This window comes from Lineus longissimus, chromosome 8 (genome assembly GCF_910592395.1).
Source record: "Lineus longissimus chromosome 8, tnLinLong1.2, whole genome shotgun sequence".
Lineage (NCBI taxonomy): Eukaryota > Metazoa > Nemertea > Pilidiophora > Heteronemertea > Lineidae > Lineus > Lineus longissimus.
This window is the reverse complement of record NC_088315.1, coordinates 2,186,190-2,209,001: the sequence shown is the minus strand read 5'-3', so window position 1 is coordinate 2,209,001 and position 22,812 is coordinate 2,186,190. Positions and strand designations below refer to the sequence as shown.

The window sequence follows — 22,812 nt, the reverse complement described above, 5'->3', positions numbered from 1 at the left end:
GCAAATGCCGAAGAAGAAGATGGTACCAACGAGGTGGTAGCGATATGTCTTGTGATGTTAGGAAGTTGACATGGAAACGTTATTCACTTGTCCCTCATGTTGCAGTGTCTCTGTTTCAGATGTCGGGGTGCTGTGATCCAGTGTGTCAAGTCTCACCTGGGTTGCACGTTCCAGGGCCCTCGCAGTGCCTTAAACAGTCACCTTTGGGAGTGTCCATACAGAGATGAGAAAACAGACCAGGACAATTTTGATAGGAATGGTGAGTGTCACATTCAGGAACTTTTGTCTTGTTTCAGTGATTCTTGTGTCACCCTGTGTGTTTCTGTGTCAGGAGCTGTCACTTTAAAACTGACCATGATTGTTGGGTAATTGACCGTAAAAACCTCCAGGGCATCCTCCCTTACACAACTCCTGGCCATCTGTCTGCTTCTACTCAGCTTGTCAAAAGTTCATTTGTTTCGGAATTCAGATTTGCGGCCAAGTGCAAACCTTTCCCCAGACAAGGTTACCTGCACTATTTGATCAACACTGATATGATCAAGCTACCTCTGATAATGAGGTTTAGAGTGGCTCTACTCTCTCTTACCAACACCGGTTTTTCACCCGTGTTGGTTCGTGACATGTCGCATGAAATGAAATTTCAAATTATACAAAGCCGTCATTGGACCTTGGGGTATCAAATGGGATCGAATGACTGTTAATTAACCAGGTAGCTATCTTGGATTCCACTCTTGCTTCTCGCCTTCAATCTAATTTGGCGAATCCCATACGTAGCAGGAATCTTCAGTTTTACCATTGAATTGATTTCAGTTAGGGGTTGTGGTAAGAGTTAACTAAACTGATATGATAGAGTCGCCACAAAGTTTGGTTTGGTAGGAAATCCTGTGGAAATGATTTATGGTTATAGAACAATTGTCTGTAGTATTAACTAAAAGAACCGTACTGAAGAAATCGTTTGTCATCAGCTACTACAAGAACAAAGACATTTCTTTGTAAATAATTAATAGAGACGATGGTGCCTCAAAAGCACAGATTTTTCTAATCCTTTGTGCAATGGTTGTCATCATCTGATAAAAGCCACTCAAAACTTATCCTTCTGATCCGTGTCTCATGCGTTCTCGTATCTCACAGAATTCTCTTGTAGTGTATTTTGTCTTATCCTAATTTCTTGATCGTTTTCCTTTGAGAAAGACTAAAATGCCTCAAGATATCGCCATTCCCACGAAAACTAATAAATCTGGTCTTCATGTCACCTAAGGCAATGTCCCTATGGAAAAGGTAAACGATTTGTTCAATAAAATTACCGACTTTGTCCGATCTCTTATGAAGTCTTCGTTTTAAAATTGGCAGATGTTCCTCCATTCATTATATTTCTCATGCTGCATTAACATTTGGACAAATTCAGCAAAAAGGTTTAGGATTGTTCAAACAAAGGCTTTGTCTAATCCAGATGGAGATGACATTCTCCCATTAGGATTACTTACGACTGTGAGAAAATCTGGGAATGGATGCCTGGGAGGGGGGGGGGTTACAGAGTTAAATGTTTCACCCAGAGATTCTGGTTTTCTTCACCGAGAACCTTCCTTTTGGCCAGTATGGTAAGAGTACATAAAAACCAAATGAGGTTGTTGTTGTATTAGGTGGTACTGGAATGAAAAAAAAGCGCCACATTGGTTCATCATTCTCATGTTCTGAACCTACACCTATGTGCCCATCAAAAGGTTTTCTTGCTGAAAATGGTCATCAAGTTGTCTCATTTTATCACATGCTGCATCACATGAATAAATAAGCACCTTATTTCATTTTCCTGCTGACATGATAATAGTAGAACATCGTTGAAAACAATCTGCCCAATTGTATAAAATGCTCGTCACGTTTTCCCCTAACATTGCCCCATTGAGTTGGTACTGTTGAAGCAACTTTGACAAAATGAACAGCCTGCTTGTCGGTGATGCTTAACTTTGCCTTATGTCAGAACATCCATGCCAGGAATCGGGCATTTTCAGTTCGAAACTCCCAACAGTGTATCCCCAGTCCCGAGGATCTATCATCAAGTTGCGGAACGCCTGGCTCATAAGCTCTTTGGGTCGGTTGCTTTGAAGCAGTTTATGAACTCAAATGCATTTGGTGGTCCCTCTGCTCACTCTCTGTACTCAAATCACGGCGAAACTACATTGGTCAATTTGTGAAGACGCTATTTATGACATTTTACGGGCTATTATTGGTCCCCTGTACACTTCATCAAGATCTAATCCAACCCCCGCTGGTGATAAAATTTGTCACTCTCCATGCAATTTTCAACAAATTGATGGCTTGTTGGAAAATGGATGGGCCCGTATTTCAGTCAGGTTTTATAATTTTGCATCATAAAGTAATGGATATGCAGCCCTGAGGACCATCCCTGTATTTAACCTCCATTTGGCAAGTTTGTTCCTGTTTGCGTTGGTGCTCATTCTCAAAGTTGATTGTCTTTGGGCACCGTAAGAGCTTGGCAGGGTCGATTTGGGCCCTTGCCAAGAACATTTCTAGTAGATGTGCTTAGATGCGATCTTGGGCCAATTCTGGAGCTGCAGGTACTGTTTCTGTCTCCTCCTAAAGACTGTTTTGAAATCTACGTGCTCTGAGATGTATTTCCAGGCCAGTCCTATTGATACATCCATGAAAAGTCTTTGGTTGCTGTGAGAGGGAGGGAGAGATCCTGACTACCCTGGAACCCTCTTCGTACCAGACGTCCTGCTTAAAAAACACCATCACCAAAAGCCCATTGCATATATTTCCAGGCTAGCGATTATTCATGTCGTCACATGGGACTCAATTATTTGCAAGTGCCAAATCTGACAAATAACGCAACTGAAGCGCTGACCCTCGAGACCATGGATGGACATATCCAATCTCGCAAATATATCGACTATATGACTGTGAGATCAGATTATAATTAACTGTAATTGTACATAGTTTCAGACTTGTTGGGATGTTGATCAGGGCCTTGGGAACTCGAGAACCAACCTAAAAGGACTTGCCAAATCACCAATATGTCAATTTTACCCCCCAACTAAAACCTACTCAATGAATCCTTGAATGGTCATGTTGGTAGATCTCTACGATATTGTGTGTCTCTGGCGTTCGTTAGGATTCCCACTAATCATTTGCAGTCCGAATGTGGCAACAGTGATTATCCTACAAGCTTCATTATGATTGTGGTTTGGCGCCATTGGACCTATACGGGGCTTGAAGATTGTATCAATTTGGATTTGTCTTTAGGCGTTTGACGTGACAACCTCGCCTGTTGTATCTTGAATACCAGCAATCAAACTGAGGATGAGTGCACCAAATTACCTCAAATGTATTTGACAGGGTTCACAAGATCTTCAGTGTTGTCAGAAGGACAACTGTACTGTACCCCTCACCATTATAATGATTATGGGCTGGTCAAACATTCTGTTATTCATTTGGTATGCGCTGGGCAATATCGATTGGTGACATTTACACTAGTTTCCCCAGTTGTCTTAGGTCGTTGGAACTAGAGTAAGTTCATTAGGCAGTCTGTGACCATTCCTTCTGTCTCTGATTGTGACGAGGCTGTTTGGCAACGTCCGGCTACTTTGTTCAGGAGTCATCAGGGCCGACACTTGTGGCATGATTATCATATCAATGTTGGGGGAATTTGGTGTTGGGAGCACTATGATTTGCTGAGATTTAGTTGTCTATTCTGTCACAAATGGCCTCGTCAGTTGGTACTTGTCAGCCATCATTATGGTAATATAAAAAGAGTCTGCCTTCAGAAAGGTTGACCCTTAGGTAGAGATTATGTGTAGATGGCATTACCAAGGACAAAAATCAGCTCAATTGTTGTGTATCTTTTGTGGTGGTTATGACCTCCATCTCATTCAGGATGCCACAACTATACATCTGTGATGGCTGTCAGCAATTCAAGGTGCTTCACCGTTAAGTCGATAGAGCTGGAGACTGTTCATTTTCTGCAGTTGTGCTTTCTGTATGCACGATGTTTTCCAAGTTATTAAAGGTCAATGAAGTTGCAAAGGCCTTTCCCATCCTTATTAGACGTAAGATGGTTAGTTGCCAAGGAGACTCGATCTTGGTCTTTGATGATGAGGTCTTATTGCATCTCGGTGCTCATCAATTTGGGAGACATTGGCACGGTAGCGATGTAATGTCCAAAGATTGATGGTACTCAAAGTTGTAGGTTTGGTAGGATCAAGGGGGTCATTATTAAACTCTGGAACCAATCTCAGATGCTGTGCTGGTGGATTAAGTAACCTAGCCTCCTTGTTGGTTAAGTAGCGAAGGGAAGCCAGTTACAAGTGCTTCTATCTGGTGAGTAATGAAGGAACCAACTTCAGGCAATAATGGTTAGAACGCAAATTCTCCTGATCAGCGTTTTGTGATCTTCATTATTGAGGTAAAAGCAAAAGAGAGGTACAGATGTACAAACATAGATGGCAACACTGTCAAACTTTGGTGTTGTTCCTCTTGAGATGAAAATCGTTCAGTTCTGATTTGTTTCGCCAGATGTCTCTGTGGGTACTACTAACAGTTGTTTGCAGTGTTGCATATGAGTTTCCATGACAACCGCTCATCAGTAGCTTGTAATCCAAGGAGACCACTTTTCGGACTACCCCTTTTTAATTGCAGGAGAAATCGAGGACACAATTTTTTTGTGGGTCAGCTGTCTGCTGTTCGTTAACCCCTCATGCCTTGTTCAACTGATTATCTACTACTCTATTACCATGATGAACAAAGTTAACTTTTCATAAGTGCACGGCTTAGAAGCCATTAAAAAGATTACACATGAAATATTGAAAGGATCAATTTAACTCGAACCATGCTGTATCTCTGGAGAGTGTCCAATAGCAAATGGAAGCTAAGTTATCTCATTCAAGTTGGTTGGATTCCACAGTGCATTAAAGTACATATTCCTGTATAATTGTGTGTGCAATAGAGTATGTTCAGGTTGACATGGAGTGTTGAATGCTTTGACAGCATTGATAGATAGTATTAGACTGGAGCTTAAATGATTTTAATGTATGTATTGGATTATTATCTAAAACTTGAACAAAAAAATTTGTAAGCTTTAGTACAAAATGTATCTGCGACAGAGAACTTGGTCATGCCAATAGTGTTTCGAGACATCTTTGGTAGTCTGACACACATGACCTTCCAACTTCACCTCACCTTGACTCAACTCGGGGGGGGTGGGGGGTGGGGGGGGGGTCAACATAGTGCCTCCTTGTTGGTTAAGTGGCCAAACAAGCTGCTGATAGTAGTTGAAACCCCACCAAAGTCATTGATTCAGTACCGTTTGTCAGTTCTCGAACCTGCTAGCATTGCACGATGATGGAAATGGTTAAAAACCTCCAGTATCTGATTCCATCAGGACAAATAAATCTCTATTTTTCTGAGCAACATCAGACAAGATAAACCTAGACATAAAGAAGCTTGCCTTAGTTACAAAAATCATGATAAATGTTCAACAGATTATACCATAAAGAACAGTTCCAATGAGAAAACAAATAGTCAACCGGCATTGATGTATTGTCGTTTTGACTAATTCTGCCATTCGGATACTTTTATTATGTAATGTAGCGATGGCCAAAAAACCTAACTTCCACTAGATCAAAAGGATGTCCAGATGGGTTGGTTTGATCAAATCTGCTTCATGGATGGTTGGATGAGAAATGCCGATATATGAATAGGCTGAGAGGCATCATTCTTCAATACGGGTTATATGTTCAACTATCCTTCATCCCAGTAAGCATCACCAACAATGAAGGAAATTGATGCACCTGTCAGGTTTTATCCTTTGCTCTAAAGCTGCAAAAAATCTGCACAATGTGGTCAGTTTTGCAGATGACATTCTCAGGATATTTCAGTATCTACCTTCCGTTGAGTCGATATCACATTGCCAAATTTGATCCTGCTTGAAAGGAATCTACCACCAGTCAAATGTGAAGGAACAAGTCCCGCACGTTGCAGTCATTTGGGCGAACATTGATTTGCAGAGTTTTGTTACATTTACCTCAAGGCATTACTTACAAAAGACAGATGACAACAACCGTCATTCCACATTGCCTGTCTTGCGTCAGAGAAGCTAGGAAAGTGACTTGTTGTCAGGACCCCTTGGCACTTGGCAACAACTTCCACAACGTAATGTTTTAATGGAGCAGACGCTTTATTGGACGTGTGCACAAATAACTCCATTCTGATGAAGAAATTGTGTATGTTAGAAACCGAAAAAGAGAAGGGGAGGGTAGCTGCATTGGTAAAGAAGATCACACTATGGCACATATCAATAAAAACACAAATGTCATTGTTCTGGAAGGGTTGCTGTTGGCAGGACTGTCATAGACCTTTTTCTGCGAAATAAATTGCCTGAGAAGTATCCGTTACAAAGTTCAAACTGTGTTGGCTTTGCCATTAATGCCAGAAAAATAAAAGGTTACAGCGCAGTAAGCTGTATCGGCTAAAACTGGTAACCAATGGTAAGAGGAGCTCACATTGTAATCTGCTGAAAAAACAAGTGACATGTCATTTGAGAAGGACACTTGGGACTACATTCTGTTTTTGGTTGGATTATCGTACATGTAGGCATAAGTTCACCAATATCACAAACAATGTAGGTTTGAGAAAGAAATAATGGGTAGATGAGTGAAAACATATGGATATGTCAGTGGGTATAGGCTGAAATAAGATAAGCCCAATGGAGTATTTGACTCGTTGACTGATATTGGGAAAGTTGAGAATTCCCTATGTTCTGGTTTAGTTTCATTTCATTACAATGCTGTAGAAGACCATCCTAAAACCTATGAATAGGTCTTGATCACTGAGAGTTGTGTTTTCCCCATACTTGATCAGTACTTGTAATGATTCTGAACAAGGGAAGGAATTGACACTGAATCCATCGAACTTCTTCAGAACTGATGTATTCATTGTGGGCTAAATAAAGTTGGCTTGGATGATTTTGACATCTGTATAAAAATTTCGCCAAATCATCTGTTTACTGAAACGCTCTGTAAATTTGCTGAGTGCATTTTTAAACATAGAAATGAGATTCTTTGCAAAAAAATGAAGCAAATTTAGTTGAAATGATACCTCATTTCACACGTCCACAGTGTCCTTCAAGGCACAATCATTCGTTGTCAAATTGTGTGAAAAATAATAAGTGGAAAATAAAGTCATCGCGACAATTGTTATTCGGGAGAAATTGCTTTCAGCAGGTTGTGATTGCCAAGCTTTCACAAAGCGTAACAGTGTTATTGTGAAGTGAAGGCGATTTGAACAATGTGAGTTGATGATGGCGTTGTAATGGATTGTTATGATGTGAGAGATTGGTTTGACTCTTTCAAGCTAGAGTCGTATTTGATTTTGGTATTGATCCCATCCTGATCTGTGCATCGGTCTCCTTTCTTTCAAATATCTGATTCTTGCCTGTAGGATTGCTTACTACCGGGCTGGCATCCTTCGCCTTGGTGGCTACTGGTCTCGAAAAATGAAAACTCCAAACAAACCTTTGGAGACGCCAATCGTCTCCTGTGTGCAACTTATCATATGATATCCCTCCCAAGTCTTTCCGCCACACTGACAAGGGCACTTCCTTTGTCCTCGATTGATTAATCCGAGAAGCCCTTTGACATGTGGGTGCCCTATGATTATGGATATCCACACATGCACCTCATTAACCATAATGAAACACAGCGCTGGAGCAACATGTTGGTGTACGAGGAGAGGTTATCCTTAGGGACCAGGAGGGTGGAGCTAATATAAGCTCCAAAGACCTTGTAGTTTCGAATGAGATGTACCAAATATCCTTAAGAATAACTTGAACGAAGTTGTGTCCCGTAAAAAAGAAACACGCCTTTTATTTGCCCCTTTTGATCTTTCACTTTACATAACATGACTTTGGAGATTCTAACGATGATGATGATGTCTTCATCTATATAGTGATGGCGGCGGTGGCGGCGGCGGTTCAATCTGTAAAATTAATCATTCAAATAAGCCTAATGCTAGTGATACTACCTAAAAGATATTAACATGAGAAATATATTGATATAAATCGGGAACCGGAATCAAACTTACAAAGCTGGGGACTCTTAAGTTTCTCTGGAATTTAACTTGAAAGTAATACAAAAAGTAGCCTTTAAATGTTCATCTTGCTTCCTTGACGGTGTACATCTCACTGACTCCAGATGACCCAAAAATCTTCAATGACTTCAACATGAACTTTGTGACAGTATTAATTAACTTTTACGGCTTGACACTCTGGGAACTGCTAAGATAAGGCTAAAGTTCAGATAGGCCTACATAAATCAATAGAAAGAGAAACAGTTAGCCAGCATGAAGGATAAGAAATATGTAATATATATATATTGATTTTGTCTGTAACATTCCGGCCCCATAAATGCGTCCTAGCCTAGCATTTACCTAATATTCAAATCTACAAGAGACAAAATCCCTAAATCTACAAACAACCAGCCGCACATGGGCCTACATGCATACCGTAATACATATCATGGATGAGCAGTCAAAGGTTGTATGTGACAAGGTCACGCGCATCGTGTGTCATAAACATTGCCCCCCAAAAGAAACATGCTGGTCAGATGAAACTCATTAGATATCAACAGACGACTCAAGTAAACATAGCTTCGTGACAGGTCGTGTCAGCTCATTGTGATGTGTTTTGATCTTGGCTGACCTTACCAGGTTGTCCTTACCAGGATACGTCTCAATTACTCGTCCCAACAACCAGGAATTCCTGTGAGCATTGTCATCTACAATCAGAACCAGGTCATCTGGCTTCAGGTTTTGACTTGCGTGACACCACTTCTGGCGCTCTTGCAGTGCAGTCAGATACTCCTTGGTCCACCTACGCCAAAACAAATCAGCAAGATACTGTACTTGCTTCCATTTCCTTCTGTACAGATCGGCCTCATCAAACAGTCCAGGAGGTTGACAGGTTCCGGGGCGCAGGAGCAGCAAATGGTTTGGTGTGATGGGTTGTAAGTCATCTGGGTCATCTGACAGCTTCGTCAGGGGTCTTCCATTTATTATGGCTTCGACCAGACACATCATTGTGTGAAGAGTATCGTCTGTCAGGTTCTGCTGCTTTATTATGCCATCTAGCACTTTCCTTACAGACCTGATTTGCCTCTCCCATACACCCCCCATATGGGATGCTGCAGGGGGATTGAAAACCCATGTGATTTCTCGTTGGCGCATGTACTCCTCAATACGGCTGAGATTCCATTCCCGTATTGCTTTCTTTAACTCTTTCTGAGCACCCACAAAGTTTGTGCCATTATCGGATCGGATCCTGATCGGCATCCCTCGCCTACTAACGAATCTCTGCAGGGCATTGATGAACGAATCAGTTGTAAGATTCTCTGCCACCTCAATGTGTATGGCCCGGGTCGTGAGGCAGGTAAATATGCAGCCATACCGCTTCACCATGCTGCGGCCTCGTTTAACTTGAAATGGGCCGAAGTAGTCCAATCCAACATGACAAAAGGCGGCTCTAGGGGAAGCAACACGGTCACTTGGCAAGTCTGCCATTTGTTGAATCATTGGTTTCACATTTCTTTTGCGACAGTGCAGACATTTTGTGTTGTTCCTTCTTACGGCCAGCCTTCCCTTGATTATCCAAAATTTCTGACGGACTTCCGTCAGTACCCTTTCCGATCCCGAGTGGCCCGTCAAATTATGATAGTAACGAACTATCAAGTCCACCACATGGTGTTTCTTCGGCAATATGATCTGGTGCTTGGTTTCATCAGGAAGGTTGGAGTTTTCCAATCGACCACCCACACGCAGGATCCCATCGCTGTCCAGCACTGGGTTCAGCTTCTTTAGCTTGCAGGTCTTGAAGTTTGCCTGAATGTCACCAAATGCCTTCTTCTGCACGAATTTCAGCACCTCCTGCTCAGCTTCCAAAAGTTCATCTACAGTGAGGCCACGTCTTGGAGGGGTCATGGCAACTTGTCCGGGAATGTCCTTATTCTTGACCTTCTGGTGTAGCACCTTCTTCAGTCGCAGCATCCATGCAATCCCTTTCTTGAGCCTATACCAACAGGAATAGTGATTTATCATCGTGCTGATTGCCTGTTGTCCTCCATCCTGAGTCGGGTTCGTTGCATAAACCTTCACCTCCGGTTTGACCTCAATCATTCCTTCAGTCTCAATAACAATGGGCTCTTTAGGCCATTGCGTCTCCTGCTGTTTCAAGAATTCTGGTCCGTTTCTCCACCGATCATTTCCGCTTCCAATCAATTCATCGGCTGTCATACCCCGTGATACATCATCTGCCGGATTCTGATCTGTGGGTACATGCCTCCACTGAGTAGGCACTGTGCTCTCGTGGATTTTAGCCACCCTGTTTGCCACGAAGGTCTGGTATCTCTTTGTCTCATTCCTTATGTAATAAAGTACAATCATGCTGTCTGTCCAAAAGACAGACTCGCAGAGAGGGATCTCGAGCTCGCTACGCAGAAGTTTGTCTAGTTTCACTGCTTCGACAGCAGCCGTAAGTTCCAGCCTTGGGATGGTGGTGGTCTTTAATGGGGTTAACTTTGCCTTGGTCATTACTAGTGCGCAATGGACACGTCCATATATGTCCTCTTGTCTGAGGTAGCTTGTCGCGCCAAACCCTCCTTCAGATGCATCTGAAAAATGGTGCAGCTGGTTATGTACTACAGTGTCCAGATCTTCTGAACGCAGACATCGTGGCACAGAGAAATTTTCAAGCTTTGGTAAATCTTCAAGCCACCTGTTCCACTGCTGCTGTTGATGTTGGGACATTCCATCATCCCACCCTAACTTTTCTCTGCACAGATCCTGGAATATAGTCCTCGCTTTCAACACGAATGGACTAACCAATCCTAGAGGGTCATAAACAGAACTCAGGATGCTAAGCACTCCTCGTCTTGTCATGGGGCGATCTTGTGTGGTAATACACGGTCTGAAGGTATCCTGTTCTACATCCCAAACCATTCCCAAAGCTCGTTCAGTGGGTAGACCATCGCTGTCTAAATCTAGGTCCTTCATCCCCATGGCCAAGTCAGAATTTGGAATGGCTTTCAAGAGAACCCGGCTGTTACTGGCCCATTTGATGACATCCATTCCTCCTCTCTTGAGCATTTCTCGAAGACTGGTTGCCAGTACAATAGCCTCAGGGTCATTTACCTTACTTCCAAGGACATCATCTACATACATTGACCTATTTACGGTTTCAGCTGTCTCAGGAGGGAAGTCTGAAGCATTGTCAGCTGCAGTCTTCTTCAATGCATAGTTTGCAGCACTGGGGCTCCAAACCCCACCAAAGATATGTGTTCGCATTCTATAAATCCTTGGAGCCTTCGTTATATCACCCTCGTCGAAATACAGGAAGCGGAGCACATCCCTATGATCCTTTTCAACCCTGACCTGATTAAACATTGCCCGCACATCTGACGTGAACCCTACCTTCTCCTGGCGGAACCGCAACAGTACTCCAATCAACTTATTGGTCAAGTCAGGACCTTGGAGCACATTTTCATTCAGTGAGGTTCCTCTGTGTTTCGCAGCACAGTCAAACACAATTCTGGTTTTCTCTGGCTTCTTTGGGTTCAGTACGGGATGGTGAGGGAGGTACCAGACCATTCCGTCCTTTCTGCTTATTTCTTCATCAGGCACCAATTCTGCATAACCTTCTTCCAGCAGGGTCTTGAACTCAGTGTTGTACCTCTCATGTAGGGTAGCATCTTTCTGAAACCTTCTTCCTAGGCTTTCCAACCTTTTCTTCGCCATACTGTAATTGTCCGGTAAATTTGGAGGCCTTTGTTTGAATGGTATGGGCAAAGTATAATGTCCATCCTGTAACACGGCTGTCCTATCCCAAAGGTCAACCACCTTTCTATCATCCATGGATAGACCAGTTCCATCACCTAGATTGTCGAGCTTCCAAAATCGCTCGACCTGCTGCTGTAGACTTGTGTCATTGTTGATAAAGTGACAGCTGTGCCGCTCATCAGTCCTTCCATTCTCTCCAAATGGTCCATTTAGGGTCCATCCCAGGGCTGTCCTTACAGCGTACGGTACTCTTCGGGGATCGTCATCGTGACTCTTGACCTCCAGTGGGACCAAAGCCTCCGGCACGTCCTGTCCTATAAGTAGGTCTACCTTGTCAGTGTCTACCGTCAGAATATCAAGTCCTTGTAAATGAGGCCAGTCATTTAAGTCGGACGGTTTTATGTCATTAGGCCTAACGTTGAGATTAGACTTGGAGAAAACATGAGGAAGAGTAATAACCTCCTTACCATCGAGGTCAGCCACTTCCAATCCATAAATCGTGGTCTCAAATCGACTGTCTTTCCTCTCTATTGTTGTCAATTCTGTAATTGCCGTTTTTCCCTTTAGTCCAAGTTTGGTCGCCAGACTTTCCGTGCATAGTGTTGCCGTAGAACAGTTGTCCAACATCGCATAGGTTATGACTTCTTCATTCCCTCCGATACCCTTGACCTTTACCGGAATGATTGGCGAGGCAATACGGTTGATACCGGCCCCAGTGGACAAAACTGTGGCATTGGACCTTGCAGGTTGCGGCTTGACATCGGCCTTCTTCTCTTGAACATCGTGCCCGTCTGCACGAGACTTGGGTGCAGGAGCGCCATCCAAATGAAGGAGCGTGTTGTGTTTCTTCCCACAGCCAGAAACTTTACATGCAGGAGGATTACGACAATTTGATGCAAAATGCGGTCCTTTCAAACAATTCTTGCAGACCTTGTTGTCTCTCACAGTTACCCATCTCTCATTTTGCGTCATCTTCTTGAATATTTCACAGGCCGTCACATGATGCGCCTCTTTGCATACCAGGCATTTGGGTACCCTGGGCTTATCACCACTTGAACCTTGGTAACCTGTATCCGTCTGGATACTGAACGTTGACCCATGACCAGGTCTTTGCTTGTTGTTCGACTTGTGGTTGGATTCTGTCTTGGATTCCTTAGCACCACACTTACCAAACACAGGATCATTTTCTTCCTCTGCGGCTTCAGAAATAAGCTGCAGAAGGTCCTTAATGCCTGGGTTTCCTTGACTAGGCCTATCATCCTTGGTTTTCCGTATCTTCTGGACCACTCTTTTCCATCTATTCTGAAGATACTGTGGCAACCTCTCAACGATCTGCACCAAGTACGAATCGTTTAAGCGATCCAACTGTTTCATTGCAGTCAAAGTTTCAACACAGTTTTTCAGGTCATCAGCTAGATCTCTTATCGCTTCTGGACCCTTGGCTTGCTTTCTGTTGACAATCCGGTTAACCCAGGCCTGACTCACCACAAAATCACTGCCAAACCGGTCCTTTAAAAGTTTCCTGGCAAGCTTGTAACCCTCTGTAGGGTCCTTAACTGCACAACACTCAATTACCTGCCTTGCCTTTCCAGTACAGTAACGGAGAAGCCTACTTAGCTTGACACTATCATCAATTAGGTCACGGTCAACAGAGTTCTCAAACGCTCTTATAAACAACCAATACCTGAGAGGATCCCCATCGAAGGTCATCAGGTCAACCTTAGGCAACTGCAGTGTATTCAATAACAACCTTTGCTGCTGCTGCCCTTGATGCAAAACCTCCATAAGTGCATCCGGAAGTGCACTCACGTGACTTACTGGTACCTCCGTTGCCTGGATACATGTACTTACTTCATTGTTTCCTTGAAATGGAGTAGGTCTAAGGAAATTGGTGGTGACACTTTCTGGAGCCATCGGGGTCGGGGTCGACTGGTAATTGGAGATGTTGCCATGAACTTGGCCGGGATGAAACGCAGGTTGCCTGGGATTCAATCTAGGGTCGGGAATTAGGCCTACTTGTCCGGGGTCACGCTTTGGCTTGTCCTGTGACTCATTCCCGGAAACGCCCACCTTCTCATTAGTAGGTGACGTTCTACTTGAGTGAACCATGGAACATGCCCTTTCCTTGGCCCGAGCATGCGCCAATTTTGCCTTCAGCTCAAGCTCTTCCCGCTGTTGTACCATCTCGAGCTCCTTCTTGGCAAGAGCTTGTCTCTCAGCCAGTAGTGACGCCTCTACTTCATAAACGGCACAATTGGCTGCTGCCCGCATCTGGGCCATGGAAACATTGGACCTGTGGCTGCCGCTACGGGTGCTGCTACGACCTTTGACAGACCTGTGATCAGAAGCCATGGTTGAAATTGAATCATCTGGGCTGACACTAGTATCAAATGAGCTTACATCTGAACCGACACTACTGACCCCCCCTTCTGAGATCCTGTCTTTTAAAGCCTCAGACCAAGAAGATATCTCTTCTAAGCGTTGACCCATGAAACGCGCAACCCTATCGACATACAACCTCGACTCAGCAATATCTTCTGGACTGTAAAGAAGACTATGATATGCATTATGGCATGCAAGAAAGTTTGTGAACAGCCTACCTAGTTCTTCGCCTAAATCATTTATCCTTGATAACTGTCCATAAGAATCAACACAGTCCAATAATGTCTGAATTTCGTTGCCTTTTCTAGTCAATAGTCCCTTTGCGGTCGACCGTTTCTTCTTTAACACCTTTAGATCCCTTTGGGGCACCATGGAAAACGCCATTTTCACAATCTGTGTCGGACAGCCTTGGGCTTGATCAGCTTCAAATCACTAACATATCGAACCTTACGTCGTGAGGTACGTGACCCATATGGTCGGCCGCTATCCTTGGATAAGGAGTGAGTTCCTTCGAAAGTCGAAAGACCAAAAAAGGTAATTCCATCCAGAATTCCTTTATTGAACAGAAAATGTAGTTTCGAATGAGATGTACCAAATATCCTTAAGAATAACTTGAACGAAGTTGTGTCCCGTAAAAAAGAAACACGCCTTTTATTTGCCCCTTTTGATCTTTCACTTTACATAACATGACTTTGGAGATTCTAACGATGATGATGATGTCTTCATCTATATAGTGATGGCGGCGGTGGCGGCGGCGGTTCAATCTGTAAAATTAATCATTCAAATAAGCCTAATGCTAGTGATACTACCTAAAAGATATTAACATGAGAAATATATTGATATAAATCGGGAACCGGAATCAAACTTACAAAGCTGGGGACTCTTAAGTTTCTCTGGAATTTAACTTGAAAGTAATACAAAAAGTAGCCTTTAAATGTTCATCTTGCTTCCTTGACGGTGTACATCTCACTGACTCCAGATGACCCAAAAATCTTCAATGACTTCAACATGAACTTTGTGACAGTATTAATTAACTTTTACGGCTTGACACTCTGGGAACTGCTAAGATAAGGCTAAAGTTCAGATAGGCCTACATAAATCAATAGAAAGAGAAACAGTTAGCCAGCATGAAGGATAAGAAATATGTAATATATATATATTGATTTTGTCTGTAACAGACCTGTTGGATCAACCAGTTAATGGGGGCATACTGTTTAGAAGTCTATCTTACCTCTTAAGGCGTTTAGCAGTTAATAAAGTTGTTCACCAACATTCGTCAAGTCAAAAAACCAACCATCACTTAGCATGTGACGTCATATGGCAGAGCGTACCGAGTTGTTGCTATCCAAGAGCCTGCGTGTCGAATTTACTCAGGAAATGTCCCCTTGTCAACGTCCCTTGGGAAAATCACCACAAGTACGGGCAACGCCCCCAATGAGATCCTTACGGATGTCAGCACTTTATAACGGTATCATCCATCGGACAATGAGGATGTCAAACTCCTTCACCATCCCTGGGATACCTTAGAAAGTCAGCTTCCAGATTCGACAGCTTGACACATGGTATTTTACTGATGAGAAGATTTATCTCCTTCTAACCAAATTAGCTATGAGCTAATGCACTGATCTCCTACATCTTTGTGATGAAATATTAGATAAGAGATACAATACATAGCTTGGCTTCTTCAGGACTTCTCTTCTGTTGAGATCACATTATCACTACTCAGATCATATGGTCGCAAGCTTTTCTAAGGAGAGCTCAATTCACTTCTTATGACATTTTACTGTTTGACTAGGTAAAAGCTATGAAAGGGCTTAGAGTCAGTATGGTAAGCTTCTTTCAGAGTTGCTCTTGCAGATGGATAAGGCTCAAGCAAAAGCTGACAATTTAAATAGAATAGTCGCCCTGTTGGAGGTTCCTTGGCATGTCATTGGAGACGGAGGCTGGCATTCTCGGTGCATTGTTGACACTCATCTAGAATGCTATATCACTGCTTGTTCCTTTGGCAATGTAAAATGTGCACAATCCAAGCAGAAGAGGCCAAATCCAAGTGAAGGAAAGGTCCATAACATATCTGACCTTTTATAAGAAAGAGGGAATAGGTACCCCATTGGATCCTCTGCCCATATAAACAGGGGGTTTACTCCCCTGCACAAAAAAGTTGTTATACTGGGGACATGATTACATTCTGAGACCCCATATGTTGAATTGATGACAAAACTAGATCTCAAGTAAGAGAGTTTGACCTTTTGCCTTCTAAGCCGAGTTGGGTTTGCAGGTATGAGTGGCCACCTCAATCACATCTGCCTCCCAGGAATGCAACATATTGGTTTTTCTACTTGAATACCATGGATACCAAATATCTTAGTTTACCTCTTGGCTTAGCAAATTGGAAATGTTGGCTTGGATGTTCCCCAGGTTAAAATGAAGTTCAACGTTTGTTGCAAGACTATGTTAAATGCCTAAGATGGTGTTTTATAGCACAATCTTGTTTTCCAATACAATGGGTCATAATTAGTTTCTTTCTAATTAATAGCCAGCAATTAGTCTGCATTGAATGTTCTTGGACACCCGCTGGGGCGACAGTGCATGATTTCACACCCTCTGATTGGCTGCCGAGACCACATGGGATGTGTCTGATTGGTTCGCAACAGAGACTCAGTCTATCAGTTGATCGGTAGTTTTGCTGTAAGACCGACTCACCTAAAGTTGAGCTGTAAAGTTTGTGTATGTAACTGTATACGTATGTACTGGGAGCCTGGCGTTACTTTGGAAATGGACATCAATAGACATCGGTTTCCAAAATAGACCCAGCAAGAGGCAAATGGGATGCGGGAGCACATTGATTGAGCCAAGCTCCACGATTAAATAGTTTGCTGTGATGCACTTTTAGATCAGTGTTGGCTGGAATGTCATCTGCCTGATAGCCTTACTTGTCGAGCTGGGGATGAACCGCATTGGTCAAATTAATGGTTTCAGTAATGTGATCAAAAGATTGCTGGTCTACGGGTAAAAATGGTCATCACTGCCAAGTGCGATAAAAACAAAGAGTTCACAGCCATGATGGGTTTTGCCGTAGATACCTGTTTGCCTTCACAGGATAGCAATTTTTGTCACCTGTGGCAATAAAGATTGCTAGTCTGCAGTTCACTTTTGAGTCATATTGGTTATTGGAGATGTTGAGTTGATGTAAGCTTGATGACCTTTGCGCATGATGCGTTCATTGTAATAGCTGCGTGTCAGTTCATTCACAAGTGCTGTTTCATTCACTTTGGCGAAGGAGCAGCTGAAGGTGTGGTGTGATTCTTGCTCACTTCTCTGAGAGACCAATTAAAGTGATGGTGTGATGCAGAGTTGAGGATTACTGTGTTGCATGTTTCATTGTACTTCAGTTGATCAGTCGACAACTCAGAATGGACGGAAGTAAGGTCACGTCCATTTCTTGTTAATGGCAGATGTCTGTGCTATGAGATGAGGTAGTCTTTAACTATTGGAATCTCTCTTCTTGCTACAGATTATGAAATAAATATTGCAGACAAGTGTTCGTCTTTCACTTAAGGATTCTTGTCAGATGATTTGCTGTTTGTTGTTAGTGGTCGTTACTGATGCTTTTGGTCACGTTGCCGATCAGGCAACCTGCCAAGTGGAGCTTGTCGTCCTTCTTCACAAACCAGTTGTCCCCTCTACACAAAGAGTTTGCCCTCCCTAGAACTAGGAGGTGTCTGGCAATGGGACCGCTGCTAAAATCAAACCCTGTTGTGAATTCACGTCCATGCTCAGAGCAACTCTGAACTATACATCAGTGCTAGCCTTATATTTGCACTTTCTTAGGGCGTCACATCATTCTTCACTTTTCCTCCTACCTAGAAGAAATTGTGAAGTTCAATAGTCATTAGCAGCAGGTGTGTTTGTAGCCAAGCCCTAGTTGCCCCATTGATCAGCCGAGAGCAGGAGTGTCTTCATCTACAATGTGTGTTTCTGCCTTGAACTTTGATATATTGGATCGTGACGATGGATTTCTTTTCCTTTCATCATGTCAGATAGGTCTGATACTACAAGTAGTGTATATCTGTTCATTAGGTTGTCTCAGCACTTGTCATTCCGAGCCTACTACCTTGTTAAGTTCTCTATAGTCATTATCAGCAGGTGCATTTGTAGTGAACCTTGGGCAGTGTCACTGATCTGTTAGCATGATTGCTTTCATCTATCCATCTGCTTTGAACTTCGATCATCTGAGGTGATGAAGATGACTTTTGAAATACCCCTTCTTAACCCATCTGACTCTGTCTTATTGATAGCCCCGACAATAAACAACTTAAGCTTGATAACTTACAGCTGATCATGATATTATGCTGACAAAACCAGGAGCTGGAAAACGTTTGCTGCAGTCAATATGCCGAGAGAACATCCATAAAAATGTGACTGGTGATTTGCTCCAGTCTTTTGAGAGCTTGAGTCTTTCTGCCTGATCAAAGAGAGGTTACATCCTCGCTGGATCAAACAAAGATTAGACTGCTTTGTCTTTACCGACGAAGATGAAACAATCTGTTAGGACGTATCAGCAGAGATCAAACAAGTCATTAGAGCCATAAAGCTTGATTTAACATGAAGAGGGTCTGAGCGATGTCGAGGGTGTTGTTTGTAGTCTGTAAAACAATCAAAAACTCCACCAGATTTTGTTCAGTTCTTCATTTTGTGATGAAATTCTTCCATCAGCTTTGTATCATGATGTCAAAACAAGAAGGGGTATCGCTATTGCCCGACAATTGGCTTATAAGAGGGTAATGCATCTCAGATGTCTCCAACAGGTGGTATGACCAGCTAGTTGGTATAAATCAATCGGTGCAGACACCAAAAAAGGTTGACCACCTGTTTGATGATTTCCTCCAGATAGACACTGCGCATATGAATGTTTCATGCTTATATTCTGCCAGTAATACGAGTAATACGAGACTCGCCCCAAATGAGTTGTTTGATCTCGTTGTGTTCCAGACAAAGCAGGCATTGATCTGCCTTGGATCCTGGGAGGTGATATCATTTATCATATCTGGGGAAGAGACAGAGAGCTCTGCAGTCCCCGAATCTGCTGCTGCTGTGTTTAACTGTTGTTTGAATTGTACCCCCCCTTGCCATTCTGTCATGAAGGTCATCATGTCTGGGACCTTATGCTCTACAGTTCCAACACAAAGACAAGAAGGTGGTTGTTACTGACCTTAAGATTTGAAGTGGTTGGAATGTTGTCAAGGTGGTGCTCAGAAGCATGACATGTCTTGTGTCTGATGAAGCGGCGCCATACACCGATAGGGTGGGTCTTCGTTAACAGTCACCATCAGGATACAGGGATCTGGTGATTGGTATCACATGCTGACGGTGTAAGTGTAATTGCCCGTAAATGGGTTTGATCTCCAATTACCATTGACTGTGTGGAAGTCAAAGATAGAGACAGTGATATGTTGTCTCTTCCATGTTCAGACTTTTCTTAGAAACGTTTCTCTTCTAATCCCAGAGACATCACCAGAGATCACGTCAGTGGCAGAGACATCCACCTCAGTAGCGAAGCCAGTGTAATTAACTGCTCTGTCCCTAACAGTTCTGTAAGGATTGACATGTTGCTTTTGATGAATATTTATAAAGATTCGAGACATTCACCCACAAGCTATGAAAAGGAAGCATCCTTACCAATGTAACTTGGATTTGGTTGATTACTATTCTGGTTCAATCGCCGGTGAGACTATTAGAGTGCTTCTTCTGATGCCTGTGATGTAGACACAGGCAGGTTTTTACTGATGGCACCTCCCGCTCAATCTTCCCATTTCTCCCCGTGTGGATTCTGTGTGCAAACATGACATTCTAGCCAAGGAATTTACCTCCGTGGCAATGTTTGCGTAATCATTGGTGAGAGTCACAGTCGCACGCTGTTGGTGATATTTTTGTGCAGTTCTTGAAAAGAGGATGGAACATATGGTGCAGGATTACTGCACTTCTCTTTGCCATGGTCACCATTTCTGGCAAAGGCAATTCTTTCTTGAATGAACCATCTTGGGAAGAACTTAACCCAACCTATGTCAAATGGTGCACAGGACAAAATAATGGGAAGGGTGGGGACGAGAAGCAAATTACATGAACATTGTTTGCTTGGCCTAATCTAATAGCTTACGATGTTGACAGTTGTATTATCGCATTAACAGTATTCTTTCTTAGCGGAACTATCGAGCTCATTTTATGCGCTACGCTGGGACTATGATGAAACATTCATGCACTTAGAGCTTCTCGCTTATCCAACGATAATTTTCACGAAAACAGTTGAATCTAATAGTTCATGTGACTTATCGGTGGGTTACTGCCATCATATCGATACCGCCGTGGATCAGGAATAGTCAGATGCTAAATGCTGCATCCGGAGTAGAGAAATCTATATTGACGCACATCATTTATTGACATAGCACAACTCTAGGATAGCTGGTGGTGTCTTGATGGTGTTCTTCACCTCTGAGAACCATTTACATCGTTCCTGTGGGTGACAATGGTATCCAATACCAAGGAATGGCTAACTTGTCATTAGCTTCATTCTATGTATTCTAATGGAGATGAAATCAAACTAACAGGATGTATGTGGTTCACTGTAACTATTTTAATCCACTTGGATTGCTTTTCTTTCTTACAAGTGTAATCTTCTGACATTGCTGTAAAGAACCAGTAGCTTATTTGCTCCTATCACTTTTTGACTGTGATCAGTTAGCTCACGTCATTCATTGCGGTTACCTCCAATTGAGGATGTTGCCATCGCCTTGGATACGAGTATACACCTGACGATCGTGATATGCCTCTCCCATCACTTACCCAATCCATCCAGCTGCTTCCTCGAGACTACGGGGCATCATTGATACCACAATGCCAATTGTTATATAAGAATGCTGCTGGCCGCATCTCCCATCGTTTATATATCAACGTCGCGATATCCAATCAACAGTTGGGATATTTCTAGCGTAGGCTGATGAGGGGAAAATGATGCATGGATGGTATGAGTCGGTGGAGCCGATTAAACTCTGTAGCAAATATGGATCTCTGGATAAACGTAACTCACGAATACGGATTATCTGTAACCCTATGGATTATCCCGAAGTTTATCTGGAGCCTACTAATTTCAAGTCTCATAAATGTAATTATTATTGATGTTTTAATAGCTTGTCAAGAAGTTGTTGTAGTGTTAGTTGTGTGTGGTATCTGTAAGGGGCAGGCATTGCGGGCCTCGGGAGTTGAATGTTCTCGCTGATTATTTGATGAAGTTTTTGCAATTTTATTTGATATCCAAATCATTGAGGCAAATCACGCACACCACATGCATGAAATTTACGATGAATATTTTGTCAAAAAATATTTTGTGTTGATCTTTTTTCAGATTCTGTGTACGCAAATCAATGATTTGATCAATTCAACTCCAGGCATGCAATGAATGTCAAATTGGCCAGATTCTAATTTATGAAAATATTAGTTGTCACGGTAGAGCAGCAAAATTGGCTAAGTCTTTGCTAAACACATCATGACATGATCATTTTACATAAATCAATATCTCCAAAAGTTGGGTACCTCCAAATAATAGATGTTTCTGCCAATTGATTATCGGGTAAAAGTCTCACGTACGAAGGATCTGACTGCATTATCATAACCTGTATTCCATGAGTGATTTTGATTGCAAAATTAACCGAATCGGGATCGTCAGAAAATCAATTTGCAAGTTTTACTGGGGAACACTTCAAAAACATGCATAATGGGAAAATCAGTTGGATGTATGACATCGACTCGTGAGAGGGTTTATGGCTGGTTTGAGAGGCTCAGGAAACCATTGCCCATTAGGATGTGACCAATTTGGGCCGTGATCAGGCATTGTGAACTCATTCCCTTGCAAGGAACTATAAACCACGGTACCACACCTGTCTTCTTCATTATCCCTAGCCACACAACCTGGGCAAAAACACAACTCAACCCACATCGTCGCATCGGAGATAAACCTGGTCGACCGTAAATAAAGTACAGCCATTTTTTGTCTCTGAATCTTTCACGTGGAAGTAGTTCCTAATTTGCCATTAGTGGCTCGGCGCAGATGTATATTTCAGGAAGGGAGGCCAGGGAAAAGTGGAAAAAAATGCCAGAGGTGAATTGAGGTCACAGTGGCCCAATTTAACGCTTTCATCCCCTGACGCATGGTCATAGTGTAGAATTGATTTTATCCAAATCATGGGAACCAAAAAGATTTTATGGTTTGGGACAGAGATTTATCGATAATGACCCTGGATTTCTCCTCTTCTGTGATTGTTTCTTGCGCAGAGATTGTGACCATGCATAAGTTGACCACTATGGAGACTTCCCTTCACTGCAATCACTTGGTCACAGTGGTTGTGGTGATGGGTAATGACTCTTGGAGCACAAAGTCCTCCCACTGTTCCCATAACCAAGGTTAAAGGGCAGTATCATGGTGACATGAATCTGCCCGCCTATTAGCTTAATGAATGTGGGGCGTCAGACTATAACTCATGTTCGAAGGTGCGTGACACAGTGTGACACAGTCTCATTGTTTCTCCAGTGATGGAGAAG

At 42.8% G+C, this 22,812-nt stretch overlaps 2 protein-coding genes across 9 annotated transcripts in view; one reads left to right on the top strand and one right to left on the bottom strand.

The window, feature by feature from the left end:
- The window catches only part of LOC135493034 (E3 ubiquitin-protein ligase LNX-like), an 81,650-nt gene that overhangs the window by 42,013 nt on the left and 16,825 nt on the right, over nucleotides 1-22,812 (top strand). For all 8 annotated transcript variants that reach the window (XM_064779812.1, XM_064779810.1, XM_064779811.1 and 5 more), the window contains one exon: nucleotides 120-259. In XM_064779812.1, the coding sequence (XP_064635882.1) occupies nucleotides 120-259 (140 nt within the window). The remainder of the gene's footprint in view (nucleotides 1-119; nucleotides 260-22,812) is intronic.
- LOC135493032 (uncharacterized) lies at nucleotides 7,807-13,459 on the bottom strand. The gene is made up of 2 exons (XM_064779809.1): nucleotides 8,095-13,459; nucleotides 7,807-7,989 (listed from the first exon to the last, which is right to left on the bottom strand). The coding sequence occupies exon 1, from the start codon at nucleotides 13,210-13,212 to the stop codon at nucleotides 8,626-8,628; it is 4,587 nt and encodes a 1,528-aa protein (XP_064635879.1). The 5' UTR covers nucleotides 13,213-13,459; the 3' UTR covers nucleotides 7,807-7,989; nucleotides 8,095-8,625.

Excerpts from the sequence above, each read along its gene's own strand:
- LOC135493032 (XM_064779809.1), bottom strand. The coding sequence starts at position 13,212 with ATGAAACAGTTGGATCGCTTAAACGATTCGTACTTGGTGCAGATCGTT.